The sequence below is a fragment of the Eleginops maclovinus genome, chromosome 23 (genome assembly GCF_036324505.1).
Source record: "Eleginops maclovinus isolate JMC-PN-2008 ecotype Puerto Natales chromosome 23, JC_Emac_rtc_rv5, whole genome shotgun sequence".
Lineage (NCBI taxonomy): Eukaryota > Metazoa > Chordata > Actinopteri > Perciformes > Eleginopidae > Eleginops > Eleginops maclovinus.
The window spans coordinates 10,730,021-10,749,157 of record NC_086371.1 but is presented as its reverse complement, the minus strand read 5'-3'; the positions used below and the strand labels follow the sequence as shown (position 1 = coordinate 10,749,157).

Genomic DNA, 19,137 nt, shown 5'->3' with positions numbered 1-19,137 from the left:
AATATGAGTGGAATCTGTAAAATGATATCTTTAATACTGCGGCATTGACTTTAACAGTCATAATTTGACTCGCTGAGGCAACAGAGTTGTTGTTTACCTCTGCAATACATGTTGACAATGTTTCAGATGGCTCATGAAAAGTTGAGGTGTATAATGTTGCATTTTTGCTTTACTATATTTACGATGCTGGTTTTAGAAAAATTAAGCCAACTCAAATTCTTCATTTTATTTAAATTATAAATGTCAACGTACTCCATTACAAGTAAAAGCTGTGCTTACAATTTGTACCCAGTTAAAACATTTATTAGCCAAATTTATCAAAGTAAAAAATATTCATTGTGCAAGCAAGGTGTGCTATAAGGAAAATGGCAGAAGTTATCACGCCCGTCCTTTCACAAATAAAAAAAAACGGAATTATTTCATGAAGAAACATGCAGCCATTTGTTTGTCATGATGCAATGCTTTCGATGTACATCATATGTCACTTTACCAACTCTCTACATTAACAAAAATGTACTTGGTGTTTAAAACATATTTATTAATGTTGTTGAGGATTCAATTCTATTCATACAATATTTCGTCGTGCTTTTAGTTACACCACATGAAATAAAAACAACATTTAAAAAAGTGACGTACAATACAAACAATTTATGCAGCTGTGACACCCTGAAAGAAGATTTGTAAGAAAATGGAACAGCAACAACGGAAAGTGCTAATAGGAAATCAAGTGCAGATCTTCAGTGCAATTGCAGTCAATCTGAAGGAAGCTTTATATTTTCAGGAGAACAGAAAAATCTTCAAAACCCAGTTAACCAGTTAGAAACAAAAAACAAAAACCGCCATCCAGTAGTGCTGGTGGTGCAGGTCAGGATGTATGTCAGTTTTGGGGCTGAATATCCTGCTGGCATCAGTGATCTACCTTGCGGGCAAGAAGGGCGACTGTTCTTTCTCGTTCCAGGCCAAAATATTGTGACTTTGCTTCACTTTTCCTGTGAAGGGTCACAAAAATACATTTATTAACACATCAGTTTCAGGGAAGTAGCTAGCCCCCATTTACTAATGTTATAAGTACCACACTTCTGCATTATATTCTGTAATGATAATGTTATAAATCAATAAATACAATCTATTATTATTATTATATTATCCATTTTTTTTTCTTTAAACACTTTATGGTTTTTTAACATATATAAACAATACATAAGACAGTACACAAACATCCAAAATACATAACAAAATGAAGTACATTAAAAGTCACATAACTAAATGTAATTAACTACAACATGTGGGTAGACTATGTAATGAAATATACAAACATGTAGGCAGATATGAGGAACATTAATCAACACCAAATTGCCGACCCAGGGTGTTCTCTAGATCTGCATGTTCTATATAGGTAAGGAAAGGGCCCCATACTTTTTTGAAATAGTTCTTGTTTTCCTTTAATTGAATAATTGAGTAGAGTTTTCTCTAATGAGACACATGCAGACAGTTCGTTTAGCCAATTACCAATACTTGGACTGTTTACATTGTTCCATGCAAGTGCTATCATGCGTTTTGCCTGCAGCAGACATTTAAAAGATGTGTTCTTTCTTCCTTATGTTGTGTTGTTTTGGGTAACACCCTAACATAAAAACACTTGGTGCTACATGATTAACGGCAATGATAACATCTCTTCTCTCATACATTTGACCTCTTCCCAAAACGTTTGTATCTTGGTACACTTCCTAACATAATGAAAGAATGTTCCCTTGGATTGTCCACATTTAAAACATAAGTCTGGGATATTACCATTACATTTGTTTAACTTTTCTGGAGTAATATATGTACGCATCAGCCAGTTATATTGTAAGAGCTTAAGACGGGTATTCGCTGTTAGTGATTGAGCTTTCTTACAAGCACCTTCCCACTCATCAATTCAGATGTCTTCCTGCAAGTCCTCCCTCCAATTTTTAAATTTAGCTTCGGAGGAGTCAGGGGGCCCAGATATAGGCAAGTTATAAAGTGCAGAAATTAAGTTTTTGTCATGATCCTTGTTTTGTGTGTGTTGTTTCCTATTTTATTTTGAAATGTTTTCCCCTCTTGTGTCATGTTTAGTTTCACTTCCTGTCTGCGTTTCCCTCCTGTGCCTGATTATGTCATTGTGTTCACCTGTTGCCCCTGTGAGCCTCCTCCCCTCTCCAGCTGTGTCTTGTCTTGTGATTACCCTTGTTTATTTAGTCTCTGTTGCTCTTTTGTCTCTTGTGCGGTTGTCGTTGTTTCCAATCTGGTCATGTCAATGTTCTGTTCCGTCCTTTATGTGTCAATTATTTTTCATGTCCTGTATTCCCGTAGTTTAGTTTTTTCGTTAACAGCTTTGTTAATAAAGCTCGCTTTAAGTTCAAACCCCCATACTTGCCTCCTTTGTCTTACTGCACTTGGGTCCTTTTATCACACCCCTGCAGTTTGTCCCCCTATAGTCCTTTAACATTATTTTCTCTAATGGTGAGTATGGAGGTATAGTTAATAATTGTGTTTGTTTTGCTCCAATAAAGCTTCTAATTTGTAGAAATTTGAAAAAAATGTTTCTGTGGAATGTAGTGTTTAATTGCAAGCTCTTCAAACGACATCAGTGTATCATCATTGAGCCGATACCATTATACATTTTAATTTCTTTCACAGTTCCTACAAAACTATGTCCATCAGCTTTTGTTGAAGGCCTTTTTGAATCCATCAATTCTGCAATTGTAAATGTTTGTAAATTATACTGTTAATGTTGAGAAAGGCTCATTAGGTAAGCATGTTTTTTTAACAACCTGGCAATCCTAAATGTGTAATGAACACCTAACAGATCAATAAAACCTAAGTGTCCGCTACCTAACATAATAACATTCTCTTAAATTTACAGCTAAGGCTCTCTTTTTTTATTTTCAGGAATCATTTTTGTCTTCACGTCAAAACCAAATTAAAAGCCTTTTTTAAAAAGTGGTAATATTTTCTACCTCTTTTTAAAAACGTTATTAGCAACATGGATTTATGGATAGCAATGGTATTTGGAGAAGGCCCAAATGTTTACAATGTTAATACAGTCAACTACTTCTAGTCACACATATCTAAACTAGAGCTGAAACAGTTAGTTGGTTAATAAGTTCGTCCATCACCAGATTTTTAAAATTTTACATAATAGTGAAATGAAAATATTTGAGTTTTGAAATACAACATTGAAGATGTTGCTAAGGGTTTTCTAAAAATGTTCATAAACATTAATAAACGTAATCATGAAAAAAATCTGGAGATTGATGAATAATGAACACAAACTTTGCTTACAGCCCTAATGTTAAATCTAAACATACATTACCTTTATTGTGAATGAAAAGGCTTGTTTTCCTGGTAGAAATAGTGATGTGGGTAAGTAAATCTATTCACTTTTATAGACATTTTCATACAACAGAAACATGTGTACAACAAACATCAGCTGCACTTACCATTGCAAGATGAAGAGTCCAATCATTATAAAAATGGATACAATGTCCACTGTAATCCATATTATTGTGTACTTAAGAGGCGCCTGAAACACACAAACAATCAAGGAACATCACATATTTTGGAAAACACTTGTTCAAAACAACTGCCTCAACTAATGTGGCGAATAGTGACATAAACAGAAGTGAATCATCTGCTTCTGTACTTGTATTATAATGTATTAGGCCTACTCACCATGACCCAGTTTGGCTGCTTCATGTCTTTTAGGAGGTGGCAGGAGTTGGTGGTAACAGAGCTGGCCCCCGCACACCACAGCAGAGAGAACAGCCAACGCTCATTAACCACCCACAGGTTCACCGTAATGTTCCTGCGCCGAAGCTCCCTGTCAGATACAAACACAGCGTTTGAAATGTAGAACTTTTTATTGATTACAGTGTATGTAAATAAAAAGAGAAATATATTGGAAAAGCAGGACAGCATGTTTTCAGGTCTGTATAAGTATGTTTCTCTCTGTGCAGTATATAATTAAGTAGGTGCATGTATGTGCATGCAAATGTAGGCTATTTACTATGTTTTTTTTAATTGCATAAAAGGAGAGACAATTACAAATGGTTCTGTACACTTTAATACTTAATTCACATTGACTAGTTTTATGTAGAAGACATGTAGCCTGTCACAAAGCAAGGAGGACTTTCTGTGTACAGTAAGTCATTTCAGCATTTAAGCATTTCATTCCTTAGTATTCTTTTCAAGTAATTTTTTTCAACCATGGAACAACACTGCTGTTTGAGAACATCTTTTTAATACTTTTACCCGGAGTCCAATCCTGTGTCTTTTTATAGACTCTAGCACCTTGTCTCAGCCTGCTACACACTTTTACTAACACACTACTTTGCAGGCCTCCTGGCATTACCACTTAAATAATATGCTTGTTAATTTCATATGTATTTATTTACCCGATTTTCTTTGTACTGATCTTGCTGTATTTCAAATTAAGGTGGTTCCCCTCTCCGTTAACCATATCACTTTCGTTGTTATAGATCTGGATAAAGTCTGGAGCAGTCTTATTTACATATTCTCTTTCAACTGGAGGAAGCCAGAAGATCTATAAAGAAGACACAACACAACAACTCAACAAAATATTAATTGTCATTAAATATCTCAAATTCCATAAGAGGCAATAGAATTAGACCTACCAGTCTTGGGTCAATGCTAGAATTCAAAATGGTTTTGACTGTTTGTATTGTGTCATTTTCCTGGTTTAGACTGTAAAGGTCAAACATCACTGAGATGTTGTGCTGCTTGGCGAGGTCGAGGAGCTGAAGTAAGGTGGGTATAGTCTGACTCCTCGCCATTTCCCTCTCCTCTTCTGACAGCTTGGACACTGAATGGAAAGGATCTGTCTGGAAAGTCAGAGCACATTTCCTGTAACTGTTGCATGATACCACATCATTCTTTAAAAGTGATTGTGTGGAAAAGTATATGTCATAGCACGGCCAGCCCTTACTTTAAGAAACCATTCGCCTGCATTCAGACTCTGCAGTTCATCCCAGTTCAAGTCGGCGCTTTGGTTGAAGTCCTTGTGGGGGAACTTGTCTTTAACATTTGTTGTTCTCCGCAGGAACCCAGACTGATTATTGTCATGCATCAAGAATGGAATTCCGTCTTTACTAGTTTAGAAAAAACAGTTACCAAAAAAAAGCATCTGTAAGGCCAAAAGAAATCCAGATACAAAGGTCTATTGAGTTATTCATGACCATCTGTGAGCAACTATGACACTCTGGAAGAACATTGATTGAGCATCACAAAGCAAACATAGATCAGTCATTTGATCAACAACCAGATAGAAGTTCCTGATCAAATGATAAATGGCAAGTTACTATAATATGAAATATTAGCATCTCTGCCCTAATGTGGGGAGGTGGACACCACTAGTCAAGAAACATCACCAATTGGTTTATGGTCTTTGGTTTCTAAGCCTCCATGTTTGTATTTTGGCCATCTCGGTTCAGCTGGTTGAGCTAAGTACAATTATATACTGACCAAGGCTTCTTGAGGGACATCCAAACTGGACAACATAGCTATGATAAAAATACTGTAAAGTTAGTTATTATTATTTATTACAGCAAAGAGAAGCCATTGTTTTCAACATTTTGAGTCGTAACATGCCAGCTTTATCATTGAAAAAAGTATATATGTAATGAAAGAAAAGAAAGTTTGAGGTCAAGCTATAGTGAAAGTTCAGTGGTGCTTTCGGTCTGCAGAAATCACTGTATTCACTTAAATTCCCCGTACCTGAGCTGTACGTCTGTCTCAAAGGCTTTCACGTCACACAAGATGCTCTTGTTAAATGACATGATGGTGTTCTCCGGGGCCATCTGAACACAGGGAGGACAGATGGGTGAGAATGGGTGAGAGTTTAAAGCTTAAGCTCATAAACTACCCTAAAGCTGCCTAAATAAACACACAACCCCACTTTCACAGTATTCAATTCAGCTTATTAGTGACCCAGGAGCACAAAAAACAAGGACAGAACTGCACAGCATATGGAGCTCTCACATGATTGGACATTTACTCACAGCTGAGCCAAGTCACAACATATCAGTTCTCAAACAAGAACTCCCCATTGATATAAGCACATCAGGAAGTGTCTATACTGTATCTTCCGTCACAAACTGAAAACCTATTTTGTTTGTACCTTTGCCATTTAAATGAACACACACACCAAAAAACATAACTCAAAGAGTTCTGGCCATTTGAAACTAATGCACCACCACTTCAATTTATTGACTTTTTCATTGGGAACGTATTTGCATTTTTCAGAAGTAAGATTGATCTTCTTATCTAACTCCAAGCAAGAAAGTGAAAAGCATATTTGTCTGAATGTCAAATTATTCCTTTTAATTATCGCTTAACTACTCTCCTCTGACTACAACAATTATAACTGCGATGGCAGCTTGTTCCAACAAGGTTATTGTGGCTATCCATCCACATTTTTTGTAAGAGGAATTTCAAAGGCTCAAGATATTTTTCCTCTATATCCTCATGAGGGATTTAGATGATTATGTTTTCACTCGTCCATCCAACGGGTAAGTATTCATGAGGATTTAGCTGATGATTAGTTTGCCAAATAACTTTTGATAGATAATCCTCTAGTTTACTTGAAGCATTCATGTCTCATGTATTTTGTTGTGTTTTATGTACCTTTTTCTGTGTGTGTTCTATGTTTTACCTGGCTGGGAGACACATTTCCGCTCAAGGACAATACAATTAAAGTTGAAAAACAAGTTGAAAAGAATTGCACACAATGCAATCGTGTGTACTTTTTGGGTGTTGTCAAGTAAAACAGGATGCTCACCATCGGATCTCCTCTGTGACCGATCAGCTGTGGTTTTTCAGGTAATTCGGCCCACTCTATCAGACATGGAGACTGGATGATCAGGGGACACAGGAAGATGGCTGCCGACAGCATTACAAATACTGCTCCAATCAGGAACTTGGACCCTGGTGAGATCAAAGCAATAAGACTTGCATTTTCAGTTGTTTACACTAAGACTTATCAGAGAACCGGTACCAAAGTCCCTTTGAAAGTGTGAGTAATAACAAGCTACGTTTGTTCTGTGGGCGTGTAACGAATATCATTAGTGTTTTTCAAGTCCATGTTTCCTTTTTTCATGGCAGGTATTAACACATGAATGCTTCTGTACATACTTTCACGAAAACCCCCTTACAAAAGAAATTAGTAGAGCGACAGCGTTGCTGAAATACACATCTGTGTTTCACTTGCTGAGTTACATGAAAATTAAGTGGGTAAGATTTGGTGACACAACTCCAGTGTCATAATTAAGGGTGTTGCCAGTTGTGAAGTCCTTTTTTGTGTATGTAAGATATGCATATCTGTGTCCTCTGTCCTTATTATGATATATTTTGATGCACTCTCGCCTTATAATATTATCTCAAAATTGTCTTGTGATTTTGTGTGAGTTTATGTAACGTCTGAGTCATACATTTTTCTCTGGCCGCGCGAATGCCCTTAAAGATGAATGGGGACAGCAGCATCAACGCCCCAACAGCACCAAACTGCAAGAAAGGAGCTGTTGCCTGCAGAGAGGCAGATATGCACATCAAAAACTCATGCTGCACACTGACAACTAAGCAAAACACCACAACAGACATTTACAGTCTTACATTATATCTTTCCCTTACACACTTTCTGTACCTGGAGTGAAAGAGGAACAGTTGGCCATTCTTGTTGCCATCGCAGAGAAATTCCTGTCACTCCGAGAGTGACGAAAATCACACCAAGAAATAAGAATATCTGAGAATATAAAAATATAAAAAGCACAATAAACAAACTCATCAACCAAAGCGTAATTGATTTCTTTAAAAATAATGACATTTACATGTTAATGATACCTTATGCAGCCAGTGTAAGTTGAGTGGTTCTTTTAAGGCAATGTGGAAGAGCGCAAATAGCTGTAATGAAATATATTAGATTATGAAATAGTTTATGGTACCTTTTCTAGTTATAAGTTGAGACACTCTACAAAGCCTTTTACTCAGCCCACTATAACCAAATCCATTTTTCATGATACAAGGCAATAGCTATTCAATTTTACCTAGCTTTTACAGTCATAACATCTCATGCCAGTATTTAGCACTTCTCGGTATTATTGTGCAAGATCTGCATCATTACCACCTTGACATTTCAACATCACAGCTTTATTCTACAGTCTCACCAGCAGCAGAACGCAGTAGCTGGTCAACACTGCGGAAATGATGATCAGCACCATGAACCAGTTCACCCATAGTTTCAGGTTTTTGAAGCCCTCCCTGAGTACAAAAGACGGCAGCCCAGGGTTAGCAGAATAAAGGTCACAGATAAAGAAAACAAAAAAGAGGACTCTTGGCTATCGAGCTAGGTTCCATGTGGGCTATTTGTTTGTATGTTGGTGATCACTCACCAGTTCACATCTTCTCGGTCATTATAAGTAACCAGACAGATGTACATCCAGCACAGGCAGAGCAGGGACACCAGAATGACATATGATAGCCAACAGCATGCATGCTAACATGAAAAAAACAGGTACAATATTATAAATGTTCACTCTTCTCAGCTATTTGGTCATGAAGGTTAATATATTAACATTTAGTACAAGTGGGTAGATACCAAAGGGAATTTGATCTGAGGAGACAATGGAAAACTTCCAACATTTTTTCATGATTGCTTTCTCATCCCTCAATGTGGTGACAGCTTTGCACAAACAGGTCCTTAACCGTCAACAACACACGTCCCCAACCTCCTCCTCGCCCTTTTAATTCTGTTCCAGATAAATAAATAAAAAATAAAACCTGTTTGGACCTGCAAGTTTTCCTATTCTTTTTTTCCACATACATTTCCTCAACCGCTTGTTTTTCCCTAATAAACTCATTCACCCCATCTCAAGACTCCGTTAGTTACAGTATGTCAGCTTTAAGTTTGAGTTTTTCTTATCCTTTTATGCTTGTTTGAAAAAAAAATCTAGCATAAACTGTCAAATTTAGAAATGTGCTATACAGATTAAAAATATTATTATTATTTTACAAAGTCCATCTTTTTTAGGCTTTCTTTAAACAAAGGTATTCAAATGTTGGCAATATTTCTGAATTCAGTCAGGTGGAATGTTAATCCCTGATTAAAGGGATTTGTTTGGGATCATGCCCAATAAAAGTACAAAAAACCTGAAGAAGGAAAAGGATAAAGTGATTTTGGACAATTCTTTTATAAACATCAAGACATACAGTATAAGGAAGGGGCAAATAAATTGTGAACATCTATGATTCAAACTTCCATATGGTCATTTAATAAGTTAAACATAAACATAACTATGGCTTGAAACACTCACCTTTTTCACCCCACCTGTCCAGTGGCAGCTATATACGACCCTGCAGCACACTCTGCAACAGCTTCCGTTTTGAGGCATCACTTCTCCTCCTCATTCACAGTGTAGGAAGTGCAGACCCTGTTCACTCTGGACACCTGATACATATAGCCGGAAGAAGGATCCGAGGGAGCCCAGATAATGCTTTCTGTGGATACCGAGACGAGGCCCAACTTCATTCACTTCTCCAAACCTATGAAGTGTAAAGGAGGGAGAAAAAGACGACTGTGACAGAAAGCAAATGAGGGGAGGGATTATTAAGGCAATCCCTGCTCAAAAACCCTCTCAATAGAGCCAGTGTGCAAAATGGGGTATCACCACTGGCAGCACTTACAATAGCCAACACCATTGGGTATTCAGTAGTGGAAAGACTGGCCTGAGAGTGAAGTCACACTATTGGAGGCTTTGCAGCACAAACAGCCACAGTGACAGGCACATCCATGCACAGAGAGAGGGTGGAGGAAACAAACAGTGTGAGTAAAGAACACATTGTTTTTTAAGGGACAAAGTAAAGAGAACCCTGGTAATGAATTTAAAAGGCGTAGATCTGGATGAATTTCAATGCTGACGTGCAAAATCCTGAAAACATGGCACAGCAGGGTGCTACTCAACTTGTTGGGGCAGATCATTTCACAGTTGTGCCAGGTTTTGTTCCCCTCTTTCACACCCGACATGGTTGATTTTAAATGTTTGTCACAAACTGTAAAGGCACATTGAGCAATAAAGGTTTCTGTTGTGATGATGCTTCACACGATTAACTGTTTCTTGTTGGACTTGATTTCGGCCGCGGGTTTTTCCCAGACAAAGCCTTCAGGGTATTGAGCAAGTGAAAGCTTAGGGCATATATAGAAAAAGCAGGTAAAGTTTTTTTTTTTTAAGAGTATGGAATTTAACGACGTCCATCTATTAAGGAATAATTGTGGTTCTGCCAAAGAATTAACAGATTGTCATCTAATTTGTACATGTTTGAACAGATCCACACGTGTAAATGCTGCTGGCTTGAAACATAAAACACCTTGTCTGGAGCAGACTTAATTTACAAGGAAGTTTTTAAACCTGAGCTGAATGTTGAGGAATCCTGTTCAATGTCAGATCAAGCACACTGTGACTAAATGACAAAGGAAAGTAAAAAATAAATGTTCAATTTACAATCAAAGCTCCATGAAATTGTTCTTTACAGTTGAGTTCCTTGCAAACATTTTTTCATGACCCTGCCAAAGACAGACTGTTTAATATTTCAATGATATGTTAATTCTCACTCTTATTAATCAACACATACATAAGCACACTTAATACATAAACACACGTAATACATGCTTCAACGGTAAGTCCATCTCTTAATACAATAGATAAGTCTACATAAACAGCACATTGTGATTCCTGCATTGTGAAGCAGATTAAACGATAACAGGGAGACACACCTTCTCAATCTACTCATTGGCAATGTAGAATCTAATTAGTCACAAAAATGTGATCGTAGCAGAAAAGACTGATGAGAGATTACATGTCCAAACAGATTGGTTTATGTGATTTATGTTTATAAAACAAAGTATAAAATAAAAACACATCATATGTAACTGTCACTTCACAGTGAAAGAAGAAATGTGTTTTTATTTAATTTTGACTGATCAACTTCCCTCTTTAGTATATATTTGTATCACATCAGAAAACACTTAACAGTTCTCTAAAACAACGTGAACTGAAACCTTTTCCATCATCTGAATCAGAACGCTTGCATCATGCATATTAAGTGCTTTATGTCTTGATTTTATTCAGTGATGTAGAAATGTATTTGTTTTCAACTGACTCGTAGCTTATCATTTCAAATAGTCCTGTTTACTCTATTCTCTCCCTGTAAACCTCTAACAGGTATGAAGTTGCAGTAGTTTTTCAGGATGCTCTTTTGATTTGTTTTCCTATATTTATTGCTTTTTTGCATTTCACTTTGCTGAGTTTATTATGTTCAACTAGCAATGAGTGCATGATGTAAATACCAAGTTGTGATCTTAAGCTATTGAATAAAAAAAGCTAAAACGTTTAAAATAAAATAAAGAATACCATCCTATAATATTAAAATATATTATGATAAATTATGCTGTAAAAAGATCAAAGCTTCATAGTGGTTTCCATGTGATCAGACCGATACCGTCAGCTTTGAGCCAAAAAGTCCATGCAGAAAAAGCAATAATGTTCCTTTCTCCTATAATCTTTTTAATCCTTTGCATGAAGGGCACAAAATCCCAAAGAATGAAGAGAATTCAGGAATTGAATCATACCGGTCTATTAAAGCATCTGCAGAATCTACCAAATCAAAAGAGACTCACCATAAATTGCACTGCTTTGTTAAATTCCTCCGTACTCACTCTCTCCGTGGGAAAACCACTCTGACAGCTTCCACTCTACTTCTCCTGTGTCCTTTCCAAATTGTGAGTCCGCAGAGTGAATGTGAATGGTACCACATGAATGGGTGGCAGGACAAAGGGGTGTAGCCTTAAAAGAGAGGGAGGATCCAAACAGTTCCACTAAGTAGATTTTAATGTCAACTCACTAAACCGGTATCTCGCTACACTCTCTGAGAGATCATCAGGATCCTCTGTAACAAACTGTCAAAAATGACTGAAATGTATTTTAAAATGAATCCAGATAGATCATAATCCACATGGAATTACACCCCGGGCGAGATCCCCTGCTAAGCCCCCACCCCGCCGAAAAAGTGGTTATTTTCAGCAATTTTTTATTATAACAATGTAATGAAAGACAAACTTACTTTTCAAGAATCAACCAATGCACACAATTCAGACAAACAAAAACGTGTGGGAATTATAGGCCTGTAATTATAATATAATGAATGAAATGTGCGTTATTTGGAAGAAAGTCGAGGTGTGACAGTGACATTGCGTTGCAGTGGATCCCCCGTTCCCCCCCTTGTCCGTTCCATTTGGGAGACTCAGAGGTGAACTGTCAACCGCGGCTGCGCCCCCTCCCCTTTCCCCTTCTCACACAGCTTCTATGCACAGCACCTTCTCAGCAAGCACGGGCGCCTGCAGATGCAGGTGCTCCCAATTTGCCAATTCCCCAGACAGTGATATGATAGATAGAAAACCGCTTCGCGGCCGAGATGACTTCTTATTCTTATGTTTCTCTAAATATTCCCAGGGATAAGATTCAAATAGTTGTTTATTTATTAATAGTTTTGCTGTCTTCTTCTCCTGATGTATGGCATACTCCCAACAGGTTACTCCAATGGTGCTAATCAGACTTTAAAATATAACTTAATAATCACAGTGAGCTTCTGAATTAAATAAAACAAGATAAATACATGTTTTATTTTTTCAAAACAAAGGTGCGGTAAATGACTAAGGCACACTCAAACCCCGTCACGCCTTTGATACAAGCCCATACTGGCTCGTGAGTTTATACAAACTGTTGATTAAATTCTTATCATCTAATTCATCACTTTTTCTTTAAAAACATTTTTTCTTTCCTTCATAAACGAGTCAACATAGGTGAAAAGTACACCTTTGACGTATAGGCCTAGTTTACTTGAGTATTTTTATAAATGTCAATGACCTTTTGAGATATGAGATAAAAAGTCATAATTATGAGATAAAAAATCGAAATTATGAGATAAAAGTCATAATTATGAGATACGAAGTGCGCATGCGCCTCAATGGCAGTGTTTTCAATGGTCCCTTCATTCATCATCTCGCTGCCTAACCACGCTCACAATATGCAATCCTAAATGAGGTAACTATAGGTGACTTTAGTTAGATCGGATGTTAGACGTAATCGTTAAGTCTTTTAGTCTGTCGTTGCTGTTAATTTAGCTTCGGATATGTGAATATGTCATTGAACCCATAACGTTTCGTTGTAACGTTCACGCCACTAAATGGTGTCCCTGAAATGACAAGTGTGTGTTAACTTTACTGCGGCAGTGAGTAGCTTTATTTTACCCGAAGGCGGTTACAATACCATATCAGCCTAAACATATCTCTGTAACCAAGAGTTGGTAAGTCAAATATTGTCATAGCTATATCCTACTGTTAATTAAACGTGACGCTGCAGCCCCTACAGTGTAAAGGAAATCAGCTGCAGTAATGAAGAATGTAACAGTAATTTACTAGGATGAGTGGGAGCAGCACAATCACTCTATCACTACCAGTAACAGCAACAGGAAATGATGCAAAAATGTATACCATAGCACATCAAGAAACAATACATGGGTATTATTTATTCTCTGCACCGGCGGACACAGGCACTGACGTTGTTACACATGGCCATTTGTGGCTCTTAAAAATAATATTGGTCCTCATTTATCTCATTATATGTCAATTACCTGTATTGTTTGAAGAAAGCAAAACTGGATCAAGGACTTGTCCAAAAAGTTGTCTGAAAAATAGCCATCTTCTGTCAGTTTATCAAATAGGTCTATCCAAAACTGGACACACTCACTTCGCAAGATCAGCCACCATCGTTCGATTCGCTGGTTTGCAGTGCTTGGACCAAAGGTTACACTGTCTGTTTCAGCTTGGTTCTCAGAAAAATGCAAAAACCGCTGGATTTCAGCCTTATGGCCATTTTCTGTTCCTGAATCAAGTCTGATTCTGGCAGAGCATCCACCAGAATTGATCACAGCATCCATAAAGTAGCCAGCAATGACCTTAGGGTCGTTGTTTGTTTTGTAAGCTTCCAGCCAGATCATCTTTCTGGAAAATCCATCGATGCATCCACTGATTGCAATTCCAAATGGCTTGAGCTTGTCATAGCCATCAATATGCCAGACATAGTTTGGACCACAGCTGTGGTAAACACGCCTTCGTAGTCTGTTTCTTGACCTCAGATCGACACCTTCACCGTCCAATAACTGTAGTAATATTCGCACCGTTTCTCTGTCAGTCACAATTCCATGTAACCAACATTTTTGGTGCATCCACCTGTAACCATGGCACTGACCAGATGTTTCCAGTTGCTGTTCAATGAAAGTTGCCACCTCAGCCACATCGGTTTTGTTCTTTCTACGCCAGAGTTGCTTCTTGCTTAAAATCCTTTCAAGGGTGCGCTTGCTTAGTACAATCCCATGTGAATCACCAAGCAAATGAAGCATTTCATTTGTTGTAAAGCCACGTTTAAAGTAGTCCTCAATATACTCACAATCCATTTCTGTTTCAATCTCCCCACACCAAAGAGCTGCTACTTGAACTGCTGTGTGAAAATATCTCATAATTATGACTTTTTATCTCATAATTTCGACTTTTTATCTCATAATTTCGACTTTTTTGTCTCATGATTATGACTTTTTATCTCATAATTTCGACTTTTTAACTTTTTTTCCCCTTTTTTTATGGCGGAAATGGTCTTCCATAGAAATTGTGTGATTATACAGTATGATGAACGTTAAATATGAAATGGGTACTGTGAGACAAAATACATTTCAATTCCGGCAGTTTGTCCCTGTCTCTAGATAATATAACAACATCATATGCATAATTGTTGATATTGTCAAACTGTCGTGTCCCCTCCGCACCAGCAGGTGGTGTTGTAACAGAATACCAGTAAATGTTTAATGCAACAAAAAAGGGCTTGTTGCTGTTGCTAGCTGGTTGCTAGCCTTGAGTCTGACAGGTAAGATCATTTGTTATTTTTTGACTGTGTTTCTGCGTTTTTGATACACTATATTATAAGTTTTAGTTCCAACGACGATAACAGTAAATGTTATGGATGATGCGTTCAACAGATCAGAGTAGGCTCGTTTCAAAGCTAGCTTGTAAGCTAACTGTAGCTATCTCGTTTGTAAACTGCAGTGTAAAATGATTTTCTGTCAGCTAAAGCCCACTTTACTTAATGTCATTGTTATCTACCGTTCAGTACATCAGTATTTCAATACATTTCAGCATATAATATAATATACATATCATCTTGCTGTTTTGAAACTGCTTTTTCAGTATACATTCGTAACTAGCAGGGTGTGTTTTAGTCTCTGCTTGTTTTTATGCTGTATAATCATATTCACATAATGTTAAGTAATGCAGTTAATTTCACACAGGCTTAATGACACTGGGATCCACTATGTACAAAAGAAAATGCAAATATGTTGACACCTATTGCATTGTTTTTTTACAGTCACAGACTTATAATAAAAATCCTACATTTACATACTGTTGGTGGAGCGTATTTGGTCAAACTATGACTGTGAAAATAAATAAAAATCTCACCACGACTCATAGGAAAATATCTATTCAAAGTTTGTAGAAATGACATGCATTCTTATAAATCGCTAATGCACCAGTGTGAAACTCTTAGCACTTATCAATGTATAAAAAAGGCAGAACTAATGCATTACAATAGCTTTACCATAATGATTATCAAACTTCGGCTAGCCTAGGTGTTTACAAGAATAGAAGAAAGGAAGACAACATCATCAAAACCTGTCCAGCAAATAAGAACATCTATAATATAGACTCAAGAAGTGCACTAAATCCTAAGGAACTCCTCTTCATAACAATGTTATTTTTCTGTATAAGGTGGCTTTTTTTTTAACAATGGATCAGAAAATTCCTTATGATGACTACCAACTCCCAGTGGTGTTCCTGCCTTCTTATGAGAACCCACCAGCATGGATACCCCCACAGGAGGTATGACACAAATCAGTATAACCTCACTTTCTGCTTTAATCCATCCATCAGGGGAAAATTAACGCTAGGGTTGTATATTTTAGTCTTTGTCAGAGCATAAACTCCCCTCTTAATTTAAGTATAAATCAACTTCCAATCTGTAACACACACTTTAAGAATCAGGCTCACAGTGATGTAATAGATATTATGCGATTGTTATACACTCTTTTTCTTTATTTATTTTTAGCGGGTTCAACACCCTGACTACAACAATGAGCTCACCCAGTTCCTGCCTCGTACTATCGTATTAAAGAAACCACCCGGAGCACAGCTGGGCTTCAACATCCGAGGGGGCAAGGCCTCCCAGCTGGGCATCTTCATTTCCAAGGTGTGTGTGATATGGATTTGATTGGCAATAATACTTGTTGTTTTGCGGTTTAATTGAATCCACATTGTGAGTTCTGATGTCTTTGTTTTTATTGGCAGGTGGTCCCAGACTCAGATGCCCACAGAGCAGGACTGCAAGAGGGAGACCAGGTTCTGTCTGTGAATGAGGTTGATTTCCAAGACATAGAGCACTCAAGAGTAAGTCAGAGCTCTATTATCATGCTGAGATCCAAACATATCAATGTGTTTTTTTATTGACTGTTTTACTGCTACTTCCTTACTGTAGTCTAAGCCTGTTGAAAGACAGTTTGTGCCTGTAAATATTTGAATTCCCATTTAAAATGTGTAGCTATTTATAATAAGGAAATGCATTGGACCCGTAATACATGTTTCCCAAGCTGTTTTCTTTCCAGGAAAAAGCCCTTTTATTATGTTTCAAGTTCATTTCCTTTTCCTCTTTAGGCGGTAGAGATTCTGAAGACTGCGCGAGAGATACTAATGAGGGTTCGCTTCTTTCCTTACAGTAAGTCTTACCTTACACAATCATACCAAAGGCATGACAACAATCTCCATACTTCAGATTTGACATATGCAATGCCTCTTCCTTAAGTCCGTAGTTACTAGCTTAGGTAATAATCATATCTCTTGATTTTATTGTTTGTTGTTTTTGGCGAATGTATGCAAGATACAGTGTTGTAAAGGGGAGACAAAGAAAAGGACATTGACAATTTGTTGTCTGTAGTTAGCATTAAGAAAAGTAAATCAGAATTTCATTACCATTTGGCAGATTGCAATCCATTTTAAATGCATAACACAAATTGCTTTTATTAGACCCTAGTGTGCTCAAGTATAGTATACAGTTTGTTATAGACCTAAAGAAAAAGACAGTAGACACTAGTAGCTTCATACTTTAGCTGTGATACCTAACTGGCTGATCTCGCTGCATATCTTCACAAACAAAAAAAAACATTATACTGGTAGGAAATTACATAATGGCATCCCTTTTCAGTGTTGTAACATTGTTCTCTGTTTGTTCTCCTATCACTAGACTACCAAAGGCAGAAGGAGAGGACTGTCCATTAGGTGGCAGCAAAGAGAGAGAGTTGTACAGTTGCGTCACCACACGTCACTACCCTCCTCCTACAGACTCTAGCCTTCATTCTGTCTCAGCTTCAAGATGACTGATGTATGACTAACATCCTCACTCAAAGTCCTCATTGTAAGGACACTATCTTCTCTGTTTCATCCCTCACCTCCATATCTGAGCGGTCCCTCATCTACTGTGAATCCAGGATCATTTCCATCCATCAGGATGTGTTCACAGGAAGTGAATGAAGTTTTAGTTAAACCACTATTTCACATCTTAAATTATGTATAATAATTGCCTGGTCAAGCATAAAGTTTATAGACCATGCATAATTTAAATATTGTTCTCGTCCAACCATAAAATCAAGTGTTATTACTGTAGCTTTTTACATACCTCTTGGTCAAGTACCATAGTAGCATTTGTGTTTACTGAACACATTTGCGTTGGTCACGCTGGTGTATGGTAGAGATGCATATACACTCAGTTGCTTTATGATGTGCAGATAGCTGAAACTAATGCAGTCCTATACATCAACTTGCTGATAAGTGTTGTCACCACAGTTGATTTGTTTAAAACAGTTTTCTACGAATCTATCAAACTCACTAACCTGGCTTCCTGGAGCTTTCAAATTCATATCACGCTCAGACAACATCATGTTTCTCACTGGAAAAAATCAGTGTATATCTAGAAAATGACATATAACTTGGATTTCATTATGCATTGACACATGGTACACAGACAGCAGGGCCTTACGTGTTGTAAGAGCAAATCATAGTGCAAGACTTCTGGTAAATATCACTGATCTGAATATCACTGTGAAAATCCTGTTAATCCAGTTTTTTAACATATTTAACAAATTTGTGTAATGAAATATTAAGATGTGTATATATATGTATATATATATCTATATATTTCTGTGACTGCTGTTGTGGACCCAACTTTACTTGCTGTCAATTCTTTTTTCCATGTTTCATGCATTATGTGTTTTACATAACCTACTTTGGGCTAAATGATATTGCAATTATTTAAAATATGAACTGTAAACTAGTGTACAAGGTGCCAAACTGTATAATTATACATCATAACAATGCATGACAGTAAATTACACCCTGCATGAGAGTAGCTAAAAGGCTTAATTCTGTAACAGGGTGTATATCTGTGTGCAATGCAACCGTGTTAGCTGGATTTTACTCTAACCCGAAGACTGACAGGTACTTTTATCATTTTGTACTGGTGTTTTTGTAGATGTCCTAATAAGTGAAGTCAGCAGATACAAGATATGGGCGTAAAAAAATCGACAGATATTTCTAGAAAGCAGTTGAATACCTCTGGATGTTGCTTCAGCATGCTAGTAAACATTTAATACATTTGTTTGTATTCTAATAACTAACGTCTGCATCTCAACTTTCCTTTTGTGCACTAATTCTTTTCACTAAAGGATTAACTTTTGGTTTTCCATCTGATGATCTTGTTTTCCAGCACTACTTTGACATGGTAAATGTAGTAAAACGCTTTGAACCCTTGTAACCTTGTTTTCGTAACCTTGTGTTTTTACATGGAGAGCCTGAACCGGCTAGAAAAAGACCGGTTTGCTCTGGTTAAAGCAGATAAACGTGTTCCACTCAGTAGATTGGTTTCTCTCAAGCCTTGATTGTCATCAGGATTTCAG

The 19,137-nt window shown here is 37.2% G+C and overlaps 2 protein-coding genes across 4 annotated transcripts; one reads left to right on the top strand and one right to left on the bottom strand.

Annotated features, from left to right (window-relative positions):
• Nucleotides 1-211: 211 nt before the first annotated feature.
• Nucleotides 212-11,839, bottom strand: gdpd2 (glycerophosphodiester phosphodiesterase domain containing 2). Of its 3 annotated transcripts, none has more exons than XM_063876569.1 (16): nt 11,708-11,839; nt 9,348-9,576; nt 8,427-8,530; nt 8,202-8,295; nt 7,879-7,938; nt 7,682-7,780; nt 7,470-7,563; nt 6,821-6,966; nt 5,758-5,840; nt 4,970-5,132; nt 4,659-4,865; nt 4,419-4,567; nt 3,697-3,844; nt 3,465-3,547; nt 3,338-3,366; nt 212-989 (listed from the first exon to the last, which is right to left on the bottom strand). In XM_063876569.1, the coding sequence occupies exons 2-16, from the start codon at nt 9,423-9,425 to the stop codon at nt 916-918; spliced, it is 1,611 nt and encodes a 536-aa protein (XP_063732639.1). In that variant the 5' UTR covers nt 9,426-9,576; nt 11,708-11,839; the 3' UTR covers nt 212-915. The 3 variants fall into 3 exon arrangements, with proteins under 3 accessions (XP_063732639.1, XP_063732640.1, XP_063732641.1); XM_063876570.1 differs by lacking the exon at nt 11,708-11,839 and adding an exon at nt 9,718-9,756; XM_063876571.1 differs by lacking the exon at nt 3,338-3,366.
• Nucleotides 11,840-15,803: 3,964 nt separating this feature from the next.
• On the top strand, nt 15,804-18,995 carry pdzd11 (PDZ domain containing 11). The gene is made up of 5 exons (XM_063876280.1): nt 15,804-16,015; nt 16,242-16,382; nt 16,481-16,579; nt 16,844-16,904; nt 17,430-18,995. Exons 1-5 carry the CDS (start codon nt 15,923-15,925, stop codon nt 17,462-17,464), a joined length of 429 nt encoding a protein of 142 aa, XP_063732350.1. The 5' UTR covers nt 15,804-15,922; the 3' UTR covers nt 17,465-18,995.
• The last annotated feature ends 142 nt before the right edge of the window (nt 18,996-19,137 follow it).

Bases quoted from the DNA above. Each gene is read 5' to 3' on its own strand.
- gdpd2 (XM_063876569.1), bottom strand. From the start codon at position 9,425: ATGCCTCAAAACGGAAGCTGTTGCAGAGTGTGCTGCAGGGTCGTATAT. The intron at 7,781-7,878 runs GTATCATTAACA...TTATATTCTCAG, and splicing joins ACTTACACTGGCTGCATAAG to ATATTCTTATTTCTTGGTGT. The intron at 3,367-3,464 runs GTAAGTGCAGCT...TATTTCTACCAG, and splicing joins GGACTCTTCATCTTGCAATG to GAAAACAAGCCTTTTCATTC.
- pdzd11 (XM_063876280.1), top strand. From the start codon at position 15,923: ATGGATCAGAAAATTCCTTATGATGACTACCAACTCCCAGTGGTGTTC. The intron at 16,383-16,480 runs GTGTGTGTGATA...TTTTATTGGCAG, and splicing joins TGGGCATCTTCATTTCCAAG to GTGGTCCCAGACTCAGATGC. The intron at 16,580-16,843 runs GTAAGTCAGAGC...TTTCCTCTTTAG, and splicing joins AAGACATAGAGCACTCAAGA to GCGGTAGAGATTCTGAAGAC.